The sequence below is a fragment of the Plecotus auritus genome, assembly GCF_963455305.1.
Source record: "Plecotus auritus genome assembly, chromosome: 4".
Taxonomy (NCBI): Eukaryota; Metazoa; Chordata; class Mammalia; order Chiroptera; family Vespertilionidae; genus Plecotus; species Plecotus auritus.
The window spans coordinates 182,902,581-182,919,944 of NC_137775.1; the positions used below are offsets into that span (position 1 = coordinate 182,902,581).

Consider the following 17,364-nt stretch of genomic DNA (forward strand, 5'->3'; position numbering starts at 1 on the left):
AAAGGTTTAGTCCTTTTTGTGCTAGCACAACTGATAGCCCAAAACCGGCCTTGAAAATGCTGTCATTGTGGCCCTGGCCCGTGTGCCCAGTGGTTAGAGTGTTGGCCCACACACCGCAGGGTCCAGGGTTTGATTCCCAGTCAAGGGCACGTACTTGTTGCAAGTTTGATCCCTGGCCTGGGTTGGAGTGCAAATGGGAGGCAACCAATGGATGTCTCTCTCTCTCTCTCTCTCTCTCTCTCTCTCTCTCACACACACACACACACACACACACACACACACACACACAATCAATGGAAAAAAATATCCTCAGATGAGAATTTAAGAAAAGGAAAATACTGTTGTTGTGAATTAAAGAATGATCCTACATGTCCCCATGAAGCTCCCTCTTCCTTCATACTTAAAATTGCACAAGAAATTCTGAACCACATTCCGCAGCCACAGCAGGTGTCCTGATACAGAGAAAGGGGAGCCGGCTGGCATCCTGCTCGGGACTTCCTGAGCCCCCTGCAGCTGCACAGCTGAATGCGATCAGAATTCCTGGCAGGGCAGGCATTGCCTGGGGGTTTCAGGTAGTGCCCTGGCACCCACGTGCAGACTGGAGCGTAACTTCATGTTCCTCCCCTTCTCCCTAAGTGTGTCTGCCTCCTGCTTTGATCTGAACCAGCTGACCTGCAGCGCCTAGAAGACTATTAATAGCAGGCCTCGGTCTTAACAACAACAGTGCCCTTAGCTAAACATCACAAATAGCTTCCGATAACAAAGGTTCAAGTCCTCAAAACTGAACCGGGCCTCACTTACATGATGGCTTCGTCCTAAAGGTGGCAAACCCCCTGAGAAAGACTGCTTAAGCTTCATCTCCGTCTGCACTGGCAAACAACAAAACCAATCCCAACCTCCCGTGTCCTAATATTTCGTATAGTCTAACATTTTAAATAACAACAAGGGTGAAGAATATAACCACATTATTTGATTCTCAATTTCAATGTTAGGGGAACAATGTGCCAATGTTTACAAATACCAAAGGCTCTTGGTAAAAGTCTCCAATCACCATTCTTTATCATCTTTGTCCCTGGCACACAGGAACATGTGACATTTGTTACACATGCTGGTCACTTCTTGGGCTGAAACCCTGTGTGTGGCTATCGGGCGGGTCAAAGGGTTCAGAGCAGATGTGGAAGCACATGGTCCACATGCCAGGCTGCCTGCCTCCATTCCTCACCCAGGGCATGCCTTCAGGGCCACGCGGCGTCTAAAGAAATCAGGACAGTCAATGAAAGACACGATCTCAGGTTGAACATAGAGCCACAGGAAATTCAAAGAAACCCACACCATCCTTTTCTTCATTAGGAGGCCACTGTCTCCCTCCTGAGCTTGGACGGCATAACAGATACACCTTCTCTAACAACAACAAACAGCCCGAGCACGGTGCTTCCGGGACCCCTCAGATGGTTCTCATTGCTCCGGGCCACGTGGGCCCCAGGACTCACTTCAAAGGCTTGAAACCACTTCTCCTCCTTGATGTAATTCACGCACTTCTCACTCAGCTTCTGGAAGTACTTTCTCTGCCTCTCATCCAACAAGCCAATTTGGTACAGGAATGATGCATAGCCCCCTATGATCTGAGGAGAAAAGAGACAAACACAAGAGCCACAGGGCGTGGAAGAAGTTAGGGAAGCCCATGTGCTTGGTGAAATAGCCCTTTGTAATTTGTCCATCTCGGGCTGGAATTAGCCAAGCAAGACAATTACACACCCCCCCCCCAACCCCGCCATATACCACACAATACACAGTACAAATACAAACACATACCACACATCAAACATATACAAACATACAACACACACATACACATGCTGAACACACACACACAAACATGCCCACACAATACACAAATACATAACACACAACATATACACAACGTAACACACAAATATATACATGCAACACACATATACACAAAAAACACCCCCCCACACACACACACACATACACATACACACACACCCCTACACCTTAAAACATTTGGGGAAATTTAGAGGATCGAAATTATTAGACATCAACTACACAACAGGATTTCTCTTTATTAGTTTGATTTCTAAGGGAAGAGGAGCTTCCATCAAATTAAAGGGAGTTGTTTCTCCTTAAGGAACAAAACAGAAAGGAAAAGGAGACACCTACTGATTCAGGATCAGAATATGCATCTCCAATAGCGATTCCTTTCAGGTTGATCTTCACCGACAGGATGGGGTTGAGCGTGTGGATATAGTGTGCGATGGCCGGCACATACTTGCCTGCGTAAGACTGAGAAGGGTAGATGCTAAAATGAACCATCAGAAATGTATGCTGATAAAATTATGTGTTTAAGCTCATTCAGTAGCAATCACAGCAGTATCTCCACCTGAGCCATACCACACTTTCTTAGCCGCACAGTGCAAATTCCACACAGCGGAGAGCGCTGTCTCTTGCTCCTCTTGTCATCCCAGGTTGCACCCAGTGACACGCACGTCACAGGTTAGGAGCATACAAAAATAATGCAGGAACATGGAATAAGTGAGCATTTTCATCTTCTTTCAAAACAGTAAAGAAAAATGGACCAGTGAACACAATTCTTCTCCATAGGGCTTTTCTCACCAGAAAGTTCCATTAAAAGGTTTATTGTTTAAAAAGTCTCAAGGCCAGAATTAAGATCTCAACATCTGTATAATGACACAAGTTTTGACATCAGCATGTGCTAAAGGAAGAGGAAAAGGGAAATACTACTTATTGGCCACTAAAATTGTCACTTGAACGCACCTCTATATCCAACCTTTTCCAGTATAAGGTTCTTTTTCATTTTCAAAACATTTCGTGGACACAAACATAATAAGAATGCTGCTTTTAAGAGTGTGCTGAAAAGGCTACTATGAGTTCAGTAATAGTTTAAAACCAACTTGCATTTTTTCCAAACGTCGCCTTCTTGACATTTCCACTTACATGCTTAATATTAAACTTCATCTGTTCAAAATGCAGCTCCATCCCAAGCCCTCCTTGCAGCCTCCCTTTCCATTCACATTAACTCTGACCTTCTCACTGCTTAGGCCCAAAACAGGTGCCATTCTTCAGCTCTCTGATACCCCACGAAAGTCTATCATTGACATGTCTTCTCACACCCCCACTTCACCGCTTTGCTCCAGGTAGACCATCTCTCACCTGGACTGTCGCAGTAACCTCCTAACTGTCCCCTGCTTTCACCCTTCCCCTTATCCAGGCTACTGTCAGGGCAGTGGTCTGGATAAAGAAGATCATGCCATGCTCTGCTCAAACCCAAGGACTTTCCACTTCCCTCAGAGGAAGAGCAAAGGGTTTTTCCCGAGACATAAGGGCTGACGTGATCTGGTCACTTCACTAACATGATCCCCTCCACCCTCTTGCTCATTCCTCTCCAGCCCGTGTGGGACCACAATCATCACTGTGATGATCACTGCTCCTCCCCTGGCCTTTGCAGTAGCAGTTCCCGCCACCAGGAATGGTCTTCCAGATATATCCACACGCTTAACTCCCTCACTTCCTTCAGTGAGGCCTTCTAAGGGATGCCTTCCCTGGCCACCCTATCTAAAATTGTCACACCTCCTTTTTGCCTGGCCAGTGTGGCTCAGTGGTTGAGCATCGAGCTATGAACCAGGAGGTCATGGTTCGATTCCAGATCATGGCACATGCTGGGGCTGGAGGCTCGATCCCAGTAAGGGGCATGCAGAAGACAGCTGATTGATGATTCTCTCTCATCAATGATGTCTCTCTCTCTCTCTGTCTCTCTCTCTCATTCTCCCTTCCTCTCTGAAATCAATATATCTGTGTGTGTATGTGTGTGTGTATGTGAAATTGTCACACCTCCTTTTTTTTTTTTACATTTTCTAGTACCCTTCTCTCCTTTTTGATCTTATTCCTTATCACTTGCTAACACTCTTTTACTTATTTATCTTGAATTGTTATTCCCCCACCCAGACTAAAAGGTCAGTGAACACAGGGATATCAGTCTCCTTGTTTCTGCCTGATGCTGTTTATTTGTTAGTGCTCAATAAACAGTTGTTGAATGAGTCTTGGTTTAACCTAATGCATCTGAAGCACAGCAATGCACATATGTTCCAAGTAGACTAGAGGCATTATGTGGGTACATCTGAGTCCACAGACCCTTCACAACATTTCCAAGACTCTCCGGGGGCCGGTAGTTCAAAGACGGGGAGCTCTCATTTATCTCAGACCATAATCATATGCTGGAGATAGCACAGTTCCCATTGCAAAATGTGGACACTGAGGCTCAGAGGGGTTGCCTGCTGTCTTGTTACAAAACCTGGCAATAAAACACCTCTCCCTCTGAGATGGAAGGGTATGTATTTTAACTTGCTAATCAGGTAGTGATGACAAACGTAGGCCAAAGCAGCCAGATTTTTAGGGCACCTCCCTCCTTGTGACCATCATGAGTATCTGGGATCTATCCAGGCAGGAAATTAAGAACAAACACTCAATTTCTGAGCATCTATTAAAAACTAGGCTTTTCCACTTACTTTAATTTAAGCTAAATAAGGTTAACCTTATCTTCCTATAGTTTAAAATGATGGAAACAAGGGCCTGTGCATTGCCGTCACATGCCTGGCTGGAATTCTATCCAGGCTTGGCTGTTTCCACGGCCCCCATTTCTCACATCAAATCATCTTTCAGTCAATAGACCTGGAATAGATTACGTGTGTCTGGTCCCCCAAGTGGGGGCTCAACCTTGGGCTTATCCACGACATGCCTGCTAAGCTGGCCACTTCTGGAAAACGAGAAGTGAGGTGGGTAGTTCTGTAACAACATCTAAAACAGATTCCTCGATGTTCAGTCACATTGGCTAACCTGACCATGATGGTGTTTACCGCGTTTTTCCTTCCTAATGACTATCACACACTTCCCTGCCCGTGTCAGTGTGACAAAGCCTTCACTGCCATCCCCATTAATCATCCCACTGGCTGAGCGACTCCGGCTGTCACACAGAAGACAATTACAGGATCGTTTTATGGAAAACAGACTGAAACAGTATAGTGAAATTGCAATTATTTTGGCTCCGCTGTTGACACATGTTTCTTCTTTTTATTTTTTATTTTTTTTGCAAGATAAGACTTGTTTATTCTACCTCAATTATTTATTTCTCAATTTAATGATTCTCTGATCACCACGGGCCCACAAAAAGGCAACCAGACCATAAATCCTGTTTTATTTTGCCCACTGTTCCCTTTTCTGGAGATATAGATAGCATAGAACCCTTTATTTGGGAGGAAGAACTTAGGTGGGGCTGTCTGCTGGCTCAGAGGTGGGCTAAACAGCCCCTCGGGACTTGCACTTGGGATTCTGTAGTTTTATGAGCTCTTGCTTCTTTTGTTCCGAGTTCTGCCTGTTACAAGGACAAAGGCAGCAAACCAGCACAGCGACCGGCCCTGCGGTTTCTCTGATCTCACACTGGCGTTCACCAATGTGGGCAGCAGCTGGCCACGGGGGCCCCTGAAGTCTGTGACTTCACACTAACCTTCCACCACTGGGTTAGGCTCTGGCCTCCTAAAGGCTCAGAACGGCATCAAAGTGATGATAAAAGGAAAGCAGAAAGGCAAGACCAGAAAGTATCTGGGCACGTTATTAGTTTAGAACTCAGCAGTGACCTTCAGATGGGGAACTCAGCCACAGAAACATTTATATTTGACACAATAATTCAAAGGAGGTTGGCCATCAACACATCAGGATCTTCGTCTGCCCTTTGGATTCCTTTCTAATATTGAAAGACGTCTTGCCCTGACCGGTTTGGCTCAGTGGATAGAGCATTGGCCTGTGGACTGAAGGGTTCCAGGTTCGATTCTGGTCAAGGGCATGTACCTTGATTGCGGGCACATCCCCAGTGGGAGGTGTGCAAGAGGCAGCTGATCGATGTTTCTCTCTCATCGATGTTTCTAACTCTCCATCCCTCTCCCTTCCTCTCTGTGAAAAATCAATAATATATATATTATTATATATATAAAGAAAGACATCTCAAGGTGTGATTCCCAGCACAGTTCTTGGAGAGCTCATAGAGCTCACCTCTGACAAGGACCAGAGGTACTGGGGTGTGTCTGCATCTGCTGATATTTGCTAGAACTTAAAGCAGCAGTGAGCCTCCAGCCTTCCTTGTTACATCAGAAGGATCTCAGCATTCAGCTCTGTCTTTTATGTTCCCCAGGAGAGAACAAGGTCTCCATAGCACCGGGGAGCAGTGGTTTTGAATCTTGGTCTGCGATCTTTCTGCGTTCTTAAATGATGTTTGGAACAGCCTAATGGAAATCACATTAAGAGCACATTGTACTTGTAAAAATAGTCTGGGGAGAATGTAATGCTTGGTTAATTATCCAGATGTGTAAAAGCACAATGAAATTGGACTTTAAAAAAAACTTGTAACTGTGTATTCCGTCTGAATCTCTCCCTTCTTACATGTTTCAACAATATTCGTAGCAGACTTACAATATCCCTGCACCCCGTGACTTTTAAGGGAGGAAAAAAACATTTCATATCTAAAATCAAGCTTTAATCAGCTCCTCCTGAAGAAAGAAAAAATCGTGTCAAAGAATAATACTATAATGGAAACAATGTCCTCTTACAGAAATTTCACATGTGTTAGCAGTTACTATTGTTTAAGCTTCTCTCAGTGGTCTACATTTCTTACTCAAGTTCAGTTGTAAAAAAAAAAAATGCAGTTAATACATTTTCATTCTCTGCCTTGCTTCTAAGTATGCATTTTATGATGAAGCATGCAACTTTATGGGTGATAATGAGCAATGGCCTTTGAAATGAGACACACCTCAACCCGGACACACACACAGTGTCACTGTCCACAGCCCCTAATTCCTACCCTCTGCTTGGCCAGTGGAAAAGGGGGAGTTATCAACCTCAGCCCTGGTATGTTGAGGAAGGTCAGGGTCATTCTACACCCTTCTGCCTGTTCCACCCCCACATCCCAGGCACTCCAGCTGAAATGGAAGTCTCTTTGAAGAAGTCCCTTGGGGATGATAAGAACTTCTCCATGTCCCCAGTGGGAGACAAGGTGGGCTGCCCCTCTGGGGAGAGTCACGCCAGTGCCGTGTCCTCTAGCTGTCCCCAAACACAGACTATGGTGGAGCCACTCCCCCGCATGGGGGCGATCAGAGGGAATAAGGGAACATGCCTTGAAGAGAATTTTATACACAGATTGCAAACCACAAAACCTAATGGAGAAACACAGGAAGCAGCGGCCAAGAGGACAGGATTAAGCAAGGGCGACCTTGACTTCATCCAGCCTTGGGGTAGAATCTAATTTCACGGGACCATTATTTTCTCTGAGGAGAGAAGAGGTGTGGCCTTAAAAGGGCCACTTCCGAAAATTAATGAATGGGGAAAGCTGAAACTTCAGTATTGTGGTAATCTCTACAACTTCCTAGACATTTCTAGACCATGCGTCATCCAATCTCATGACCACACCGCTGCAATTAAAAGAAAAATATATGGCTTCTAACAAGAATATGACTTTATCTAAACATCTATTGCTCTGGAACATGAGCTTGAAAAGGAGCTCAGAGTCTATAGGAGTAGGCATAAGAAAAACATTTGGATCTGTATCCAACTTTAAGCTACATAAATTTATGCAAAAAAATGTGCTGTCTTCCAAGTGATATTTTCTTATTTCATATTGAGAGGATGCTTCTTTTCATTCTTTTTTCTTTTTAAATTGATTTCAGAGAGGAAGGGAGAGGGAGAGAGAGATAGAAATATCAATGATGAGAGAGAATCATTGATTGGCTGCCTCCTACGTGTCCCCCACTAGGGATCCAGCCCACAACCCCAGGCATGTGCCCTGACCAGGGAACTGAACAGTGACCTCTTGGTTCATAGGTCAAGGTTCAACTACTGAGCCACACTGGATAGGCAAGAGGATGTTTCTTAAAAAAAATTTTTTTATCAATGACAACAAGCATAGGTTAAAAAGATGCACCTGCCCTCCCCTTCCCCTGCAAGTGATCTTGTGTTGATTTTGCAGAAACCCAGCTTGCAGCCAGGTGACTCAACCAGATGAATAAATCCTTATGTTTAAAGAGACTACAGATAATTTGACTTTTAAACAAGGAGTATGAACATCAGGCCACGGTCAACAAATTGAGGCCTTTGTTTGCTAACCACAGATAAAATCAGAAGGTTGAAGCTGCAGAATAGATAAAACTTAGCATTTCCTGTCCCCACTATCCGTGTGGCAGCATGGTGGGTCACCTCAAACAAAGCTTGTAATGACTTCCCATTTACTCATCTTTTATCCCATGGAACTAAGGAATCAGTAAACATGCACTGATTCCACTCAGATATACTATCCAAAAGCCTCGGGCCTAATTTGCAAACAGTTCCATATGTCCCTGTTCAGTTTTCCAGGTTGCAGTTTAAAGTTTAACTTTTCTAATATTAAATGCATTAAATAGTCACCATTCTCAATTCTAAACGAAAATATTGGCAAGTCAGATGAACATAACTGAAAAGAGACATTTGTCATGAGCTTCAGAGTTAAAACAGCTTGAATGTTATATAATAAAATTCAGCAAGTTCCAAGCTTTTGGAAATAATTGCATTCCGAGGACGTCAAGCCTTTACATCACTTGAAACTTCCATTTACTCCATAAAACTCTGTGATCAAAGCCAAGTCTTTATGATTAAAACTAAGTCTTGGCCAGAAAGACAGGCACATCCAAGAAGCTACGTCTTTTCCATTTGTGTTAGGTTGAAAGATTGCACAAAATATGGAAAGGATGTTTGACTCCCTTCTACAGAAAGTGGGTCTGTTTTATGGGAAGAGGCAGGTCTCGGAGATAGTGCAGTTTCGAAGAGAGAGCACCCAGGCTCCAGATTACACCACCACAAGCAAGGTGACAATCTTTAGCCAGCTCTGGAGTCTGGCTGGGAGTCCTTAGTAAGGTCTACCTAACCTCTCTGAACCTTAGTCATCTCATCTGTAAAATGAGAATGACAATAACAGTGTCAGCTTCATAAGGTAGCTGTGAGGATTAAGCAAGGTAATCCATGAAACAGTGCTTAGCATGATGCCTGTCATATGATCCACTCTCAATAACTATCCTCAAATAAGACCTACAAATAAAACAAGTGAACCCTTGGGCCCCCTTCTAGCTACCATAGTCAATGATCGCAGCCTGGGCTGATGGGATAATGGTGTAGGCCCACATAGAATGAGGACAGGCCCACCGCTAGAATAGTTCTCCCATCCCACACACGTTAGATGTTACCCCACAACTTGTAAGTCCCTGCTTGAAATTCCCCATTACAAATATCTTTTTATGGCCTAGTCTCTGTACTCTAGTCTAGCGGTCGCCAACTGGTGGTCTGCGGACTCCTGGTGGTCTGTGAGGTCTGTGAGGTTGGCGACCGCTGCTCTCATCAAATACAAGCCTACTGGAAATAAGTTTAATTTTTCAGATCCTTTCTAATGGATAGTGAGCTGATAACAAGTCAGAATGGAGGGGAGAAACAATAAATCATGATGGAGATGAAGAAAGTGTTGGAAAATAGAATCTGAGCACAATATAGCCAAGGAAAGGAAGGCTGAGAGTGAGTGGGGCATGGGATAGCCCTGGGAAATAAGGATGTAGGAAGGGGGGCCCCCCGGCCTGGGAAGTACAGGGAGAGAAGGGCCATGAAAGGGTGATGAAAGGAAGCTGGAGAGAAATACCACCGATATTTTCATTTCATCTAGTAACAGCCTTGGAAGGAGCCACTCTCTAACATTCATTAAGTAATGTGCTCAGGCCCGGCCAGCATGGCTCAGTGGTTGAGCATCAACCTATGAACCAGGAAGTCACAGTTCAAATCCTGGTCAGGTCACATGCCCGGGTTGCGGACTTGATCCCCAGTGGGGGTGTGTAGGATGTCACGCCGATCAATGTTTCTCATCACTGATGTTGCCATCTCCCTCTGAAATCAATATATATATATTAATGTGCTCAGTATTATATGAAACAAATTAAACAAACATGGCCTGGGCCTACAGGGAGCCTGCCCCTCCTGCTACTCCCAACCCAGTGAACCATGATGCTTTCAATCAAGGTTGTCAGACTCCCTGATGCCAGCAGGACTTCGCTCATGCAAATGAAGATAAAGTATCCTATTAAGCTCACTAATTTTTAAATAGCTTCCAAGTTTTTTTGCCTTTATTGGGCCCTGAAATTAGCCATGGTTGCAAAACGGCTTCTAAGGAGCGGAGGCCCCTCCCGCTGAGCTGATCAGAAGAGCAGCCAGAGTTTCCACCAGGCGCCGTGTGCCTCAGAAAGAGCGCCCATCCGTCCGTTTACTGCCGCCGCCACCGTGGGCGCCGGATCTTTCACGGGTGGACAGAAAGCCACATGCTCCGAGGATATTGGAGGGCCGTTTTGGTTTAAGGTTCACTGGGCCCGTGTCCCCTGGAGAGGAGGCTAAGGGGGCCTGCACCTCAAGAACAAGAGGCACCTCTCCAATAGTCGCTGGCTCAGAAAGAATAACACTTAGAAAGCAAGTTAATGATGTGAATTAAACGCAGCTTGTTTCTCCTCTTTGAAGTTCTTTTTTGCTCATGCCTGGAGGAGGGTGATTTACAGACACATTTTTCTCTTTTTAGAGCAAATTAATTCCAGTTGGTGTTCCGGGCAGAAATGGAGAGAAAGCAGTCCTTCCTCGTCGCGCTGACGGCGGCCGCACTGAGCCTCGTGGTCTCGCCGTGGTCCACAGGGCAGTGATGAGGAGCCTAGGGTTGCTCCCGATGCATTTTCTTTCCAAAATATCTAGTATCAGCTTCTAAGCTGCACTGTCATCCCTTAGATCAGTGGTTCTCAACCTTTCTAATGCCGCGACCCTTTAACACAGTTCCTCATGTTGTGGTGACCCCCAACCATAACATTAGATGAAGCAACCACTTCTTTTAAAGATGATGTCACGAAGACAGGGGAGACAACACCACATCCCCAACCAGGTGAGAAGAGCTTTCTAAACGCCCAGCTCCTGTCCTCGCGCATTAAGCCATTTGCTTTGGAGCCATAGTATATTAATGCAGCTTTTCAACATGAATGGTAATAACAGTCATCATGTGTTGGGCACTCACCACAGCCAGTCACTCTGCTAAATATTTGAGGAGGATTACCTAATTAAACGCTCAAAACAACCCTATGCAGTAGGTACTATTATTGCTTCCAGACTTCCTTGCACCAAAGTTGGGGCACAGAACAGCTGCTCCAGACCCTTGGAGTGTCAGGCTACCCTCATCCATAGCACACGTAGGTCAAGGACATTTAGGTCCAGGACATTTGCACCGAGAAGCAGAAAACCCTCTCTAAGTTTACCTATTTATTTTCCAAGGACGATTCTACAAATTGAGTGGCATTAATTACTCAATCTCCCTAAGACTGTGAGGAAATTAAGAGTTCAGAAGGAAAAAGAATTTCCTCTTTTTGAAATATCTTCTTCTTCTTCTTTTTTTTTTTTTTTTTGTGGTGGAGTAGACAGGAAGGGTGGGTGGTATTGTATTAAAAATGCAATGGCCCACAGATGCTTTAAGAGTACATGTAGGTAACTACAGCTGGATTTCTGGTAAACTACCCCTGGAAATGATCTAGTTTACAAACCCACCCCTCTGATGGGAAGATGAGAAGCAGAAGGCTTCAGACATTAAAGAACATGTTTGGAATCATCCAGAGAGAGTCAAGGCCAGCAATGATTCTCAGGGCTCCTGCTTATTTACCGAGTGCCTTCCACTTCTCGTTCCTGCCTTGAAACAGAAGACCAGATGGAGCAAACCAGACTGCAGAAACATAGCTTTCTAAGAACAATAAACCATCCCGGCTTTATTTAGTGGTCTTCCTTCTAGGCGACATGCCCCCAGATTTGACGTGTCCCGGGGAGCCTTTATGAAGATGCTGCCTGGCACTGCCTCTCTACCCCACATGCTGCCTGCCCTGGCTCACATCTTCCTTCATCACTTGGAAGGCACAGGTTTCCTTAAACATATCCATCCTGGCAGCAAAGCGCGTAAAAATCAAATGGCCCTTTCCTACGCACATCGGAAATTACATGCGTGGAAACCACTGGGCGGACGTGAAATAGACAAATTGTCCATCCGGAATTTGGCAGCTTTGCTGGAAGTTCAACATCATAGTTAACAACATCCCCACATTATTTGCAAGACAAGGGAGCGGCTCTTCTGTGGGCAGGGGAGACTGGCATTATCCAAGGTTGCTACCAAGAATGATGGGAGGGTCTCTTTCTGCCCCTTTGAAATAGGTTAAAAGGCAAGGAATAGCAGAGAATTATTGGTAGAGATCCCAAATAATCCCAGCGGGGTAATTAGCTTATTAGCTTTAAAAAATAAGCAGTCAGAATGTCCTTTCCAAACGGCTTAGAAGAATGCAGGCTGAAGAGAAGGGAGCTCCCAGATCATTAACTAGCAATTCCCTTGGAAAACAAAGACTATTTTTCATGTTGAGTCCCTTGGAGTGGACATCTGTGGTTTGTGCTGGTCCAGAATCCTTCCAGCCCTCCCTCAGGTATCATCACTTGGATCCTCCTGTGGAAACCACCCATCTCCCAGGGCCTGCAGTTCAGAGGGTGAGGGCTCCACTATGATCCCTCCCAGGGCTTTGGGGTAGGCCTCAGGTTTGATATTCCACCCCCCAACGCCAGTTATTAGTTTTAGAATGGGCATGGGATCCAAATGGATCATATGGGATTCAGGAATATGGGTGGAGTTGTTGGGAAAGAGAAGTTGAGCTGGTAGGCTATACCAGAGCTCTGGAGGGGGTGGAGGGGCAAGGGCACGGGTGAAAAAAACTTACACGAGAATAAAACCAGTGAAGTGCAAAGCCAAGTGAATAGATCCAGAGAGAATGAATGTAAGACAAGATTCGGATGACTATGTTTGAGCACCCATCTCCAGCCATTCCTGATGTCCATCAACTCAGTCTGCCTTAAGCCACCTTGAATAGGGTTTCTGTCACTTGCAAGCAAAAGGGCCTAGAGTAATATACCCCTCTTCATCCTCTAAAATCCTGTTTAACTTCTGCCTCCCTTTCCTGATGATCCCGTATTGAGAGGTAGCTATTCGCACTCTCCTGTGCTACTTGTCCTTATGGCTACTTCCCTGATTACACTTTTCATTCTGTATTGTGCTTGAATTGTTACTTTCAGATACAGGATGAAGTCAATGTCATATTAATCATCAAATTTCCAACATTTAGCCAATACCTCTGACATAGTAGATACTCCATATATGTGTGTTGAATTGAATTGGATTCTAACTACTCTTTCACTGCACCCTGCAATGATTTCCCATTACACTTAGAATGAAACTGGAACTCTACCATGGGCATCAGGGCCTCACATGACCTGCCTGCCCTTCCCATCTTGGCTTCTTTCTTGGTGGCTTTGTGCTTTCCCTTGAATACACCAAGCCAGTCCCTACCTCAGAGTGTTTGCATTTGCTGTTCCTCCTTCCAGGAAAGCTTTTCTTCCAGATACTACAGCCAACCCTACGACATCACTTGGGACTCGCTCAATTGTCTCCTTACCAGAGAGTCTTTCTCTGACCACTTTATCCTAAGTAGCACCTCCATCACTGTCTAACCATAACTCTGTTTTTTCCTCCTCATGACATCTGTCATTGCATGACTGTACAGTGCATATTTTTTATTTATCACTGTCTTCTCCTCTTAGGATATATAAAGGCAGGGAATTTTTTTCTGTTTTGCTCACAACCGTATTCCTAGCACCTAGAAATTTTTGTGGTCTCAAAATACTGGCTGCTACACATTTTTGAAATAACCTTAAATTTAAATGAAAGAAAAAAGCAAATCCCAAAATTGAAACCAATATATGCATGTGAATCTGTATATTCAACTGTAACATATCACCCTAAAAAGAGAATCAATTCTTATAACCTGTAAACATAGTACTTTTTTTTAAACCTTCCGTGAAATAATAATCTAATGATAAAAATAATTACAGCAAAAATATTGACAGTAACTTGGAGGTTTCTTGTTGTGGTGGTACTGACGTAGTAATTGTGAAACCATTTTGCATACGTTGTAAGATTGAGCAAAAGAATAAATACACTGATGCTGTTGGGAACCCTGGTCTTCAAAGTGAAAAAAGAGGCATACAAATACAGGATGGGGGGAGGGAAGAAGCTTATGACGTTGAATTAGAATGATGGGATGACTTTACACCATTTTGTTTTCTATCTCTGTCCATAGACCAAGTCTAAAAGAAATTGCATCCCAGTAGTAATGAGCACACTTAGTACTTGGGTCTTGGTTTCTAAATACCATTCCCTATTAAAAGGAGCCAAGATTCCTTGAAGAAATGACTGGTTTCAGGGTTTGGGCAGGGAAAGCACAAGATAATCGTAGAAACATATTTGTGCCAAAAGCACAGACGTGCTCAAAGACTAATGGGACATAGGAACCAGACAGAGGGGCTCCCATTGATCAAATGTGGGACAATGTGAGCATCAAAAGCAATAATGATAGCAAGAAATTTTAAAACATCAAACAGAAATTACAACCTCTGAGCCCACAGTGATATTTTAAAATGTAAAATATTGAGAAGAATAGGAGTGAAAGATCTCTTTAGAAGACTGGCAGATGCTATCCGCTAATATATTTCAGTCCTCTTGGAAGACCACAAGAAAACATGACTTCAACTCACCTCTCCAGTGGCATAAAAGTCATTCTCTTGGTATTCAGGAAACAACTGGAAGAACTGGACCAGTGCGCTGCAAAAAAGAACAGCAAGAAAAATCACATGGAGTCGGAAAGGCTTCATGCTACCCAATCCAAGCCTTGTGCAATAGGTTTCACATTTGAGTTGGGTACCATTATGGTGTAAGCTCCTGCAGGCATCGTTGTCAATGTCTCATGTGCATAACACTCCATACTTGATGGTTAGAAAATACTTGTGGCCTTACTATGTGATACTGAGAAGTTGAGACAAGTGGACATCAACACTCTGGGCACATTTGCAAATCTCTGGGTTACCAACTTGGATCGCTTACCTTGAGCCAAGCGATCCAGGCTTTCACCTTTTACTGAGCAATTCTTGGAGGCAGTTCTGCAAACCCTGTGACCTCATTAACCCAGGTTTGTGGTAAGGTAATGGGAACCTTCAGTGCTTACCTCCCTCTCCCTGTGGGCAACTCTGAACATTTCTAATGGGGCTCCCAGAATGTCAGTGTTTTTAATAATCAAAACACAGAAAAGATGTGAAATGACTGTACTCTAAAGGAAGTCACTGAAAGGCCACAGGTATGGAAGGAAATGTACAATGGCCTCTAGGCTCCAAAAAATCATATTTACTGAAGAATGCCAAAGCCACTTGGGTGAGTTATGCTGAAGCAGACTTAAACAGACTCAAGGAAACAAAACCCTGTGAAACTCAGAGGCTCTGTGACTGTTTTCACCCAGCTTGCAATGCCTGAGGAGCCAGGCAGGGATTTTGTTCCAGCTTCCTGCTGAGGGACTTAAAGCCATGAACCACCCAGGAAAGATGAAAGGCAGGATGCCCTGCAAAATCAGGAGGAGGAGGAAGTGCCAGGGTTACCGAGAGGCACAACTGGCTCATTACAATCCCCATGATCCTGGCTATACTTACTTTCCAAAGGCTCCATAAAAATCCACCATTACACACTACCGTAGAGCTTCAGCGTATTTCTCTATTTATTATTTATAGAAACTAAGATCTTTGTAGCAACTAAATCTTGGAAGCTGCTTTATACAGCTTCCATGTTAGTGCTGACAATAAGCTGGCTTTGGAGCACAGATAAAAATAGGAGTTGATCCTCCTCCCTTCCCTCTCTAACCTTTAGGCTAAAAGCGACTTCCCTTTCGCTCTTCCTGCTAATTGGGAAAAGGCAACAGATAATTTAATTTAGTAAATTTCAATTTAGCCATATGCCTTAGGTTAAAGCTTATTTGCTTGGAGAATTTGTTGTTGAGTTGTGAGGGTTGACAGATTTAGCAAATAAAAATACAAGATGCCCAATTAAATTAGAATTTTAGATAAGCAACAAATAATGTTTTAGCATAAGCGTGTCCCAAATATTGCATGGGACATACTTAGATTAAAAAAGTGTTCATTGTTTATCTAAAATTCAAATTTAAGTGGGCATTCTGCCCTGTATCTGGCAATCTTAGTTGCTTCTAGCTCGAAGGATGCCAGGATTATCTAGCTGAAGTATCCAAAGCAAGGCCCCGCTTGAGGAAGTTATCATAGAGTTTTAACTTAACAGTAAGATCAGAACAACAACAACAAAAAGGCTAGTAACAGCAAGCCCTTGGTAGGTCTTTCTTAAATGGTAATGACAAATAAAAAAGGTAAGTTTAATGAGTTAGATTTACTAGCACATATGGCACTTGCTCATTTAACTGTGTTTTACTCAAGGATTCTTCTTGTTTCATGATAGGTTTGCCTAAAAATATAATGTAGAATTATGGCCACATAAAAATTCAAATTTTAGAAGCGGAATTGCTAGAATATATAATACATAATGTACACGTGTGTGTGTGTGTGTGTGTGTGTGTATGCACGCACGTGCACGCACTAACTCCATGCATGTGTTTAGGCACCAGGAAGCATGCCGCTTCCAGGCGATTCTATTTGGCAACCTTGCTGGCTTTGAGCCAAGACCTTCTCTTTAATTAGAATTTAAGTCCAAAGCTACCTGGTGGCGGAAAGGTGCATTGAAAGACAACAGGAAGAGACAGAGCTTGCAAGAGAGAATGACTAGCAGAAAATACTCCTCAGGCCCAAAAAGGGAAGATGAGTTCAGGTCCGAGAAGGTGTGTGAAAATGACAATGCTCGGGAGACCGAAGACAGCACTGGGACTGGTCAGGTCTGACAGTGGCAGAGGCACAATAAATACAAGACGTTCGGGAGGATTGAGGTTAAAATAAGCTAAGTAAAAGCTCCATGATAACACAAGCCAAACAAGGAGCATCTTTAGTCACCGATGCTTTCACAAAACAAGCTGAGCAAGAAGAATCTTCGTGGTTTTGTGCTGTTGCCACAGATGGGGTCCACCCTCTGCGTTCATTCATTCCATCTCTGGAGTGGCTGGGCCATGATCTTCTCCAACCTGTGCGGATCGGGCCACGCTCTCACTGAACACATGACTGTCTCATAGTCACGTTGCTGTGAGACTTTGTGCAGCAATAGACATCATTTCCCATGCACTCCAGCATGTGGACTAGAATGGTACTACCATTTCCATTTGGCTGTGAGAAGGTAGCATGGGGCGATCGCGAGAGCAGGGGCTGTGGGCTTGCTGACTCTGCGGCCCC

The 17,364-nt window shown here is 44.1% G+C and overlaps 1 protein-coding gene across 3 annotated transcripts in view; it reads right to left on the reverse strand.

Moving 5' to 3' along the window:
* The window catches only part of CPVL (carboxypeptidase vitellogenic like), a 106,684-nt gene that overhangs the window by 41,326 nt on the left and 47,994 nt on the right, over nucleotides 1–17,364 (reverse strand). For all 3 annotated transcript variants that reach the window (XM_080664378.1, XM_080664377.1, XM_080664376.1), the window contains exons 7-9: nucleotides 14,734–14,800; nucleotides 2,182–2,304; nucleotides 1,491–1,622 (exon numbers count right to left, since the gene is read on the reverse strand). In XM_080664378.1, the coding sequence (XP_080520504.1) occupies nucleotides 1,491–1,622; nucleotides 2,182–2,304; nucleotides 14,734–14,800 (322 nt within the window). The remainder of the gene's footprint in view (nucleotides 1–1,490; nucleotides 1,623–2,181; nucleotides 2,305–14,733; nucleotides 14,801–17,364) is intronic.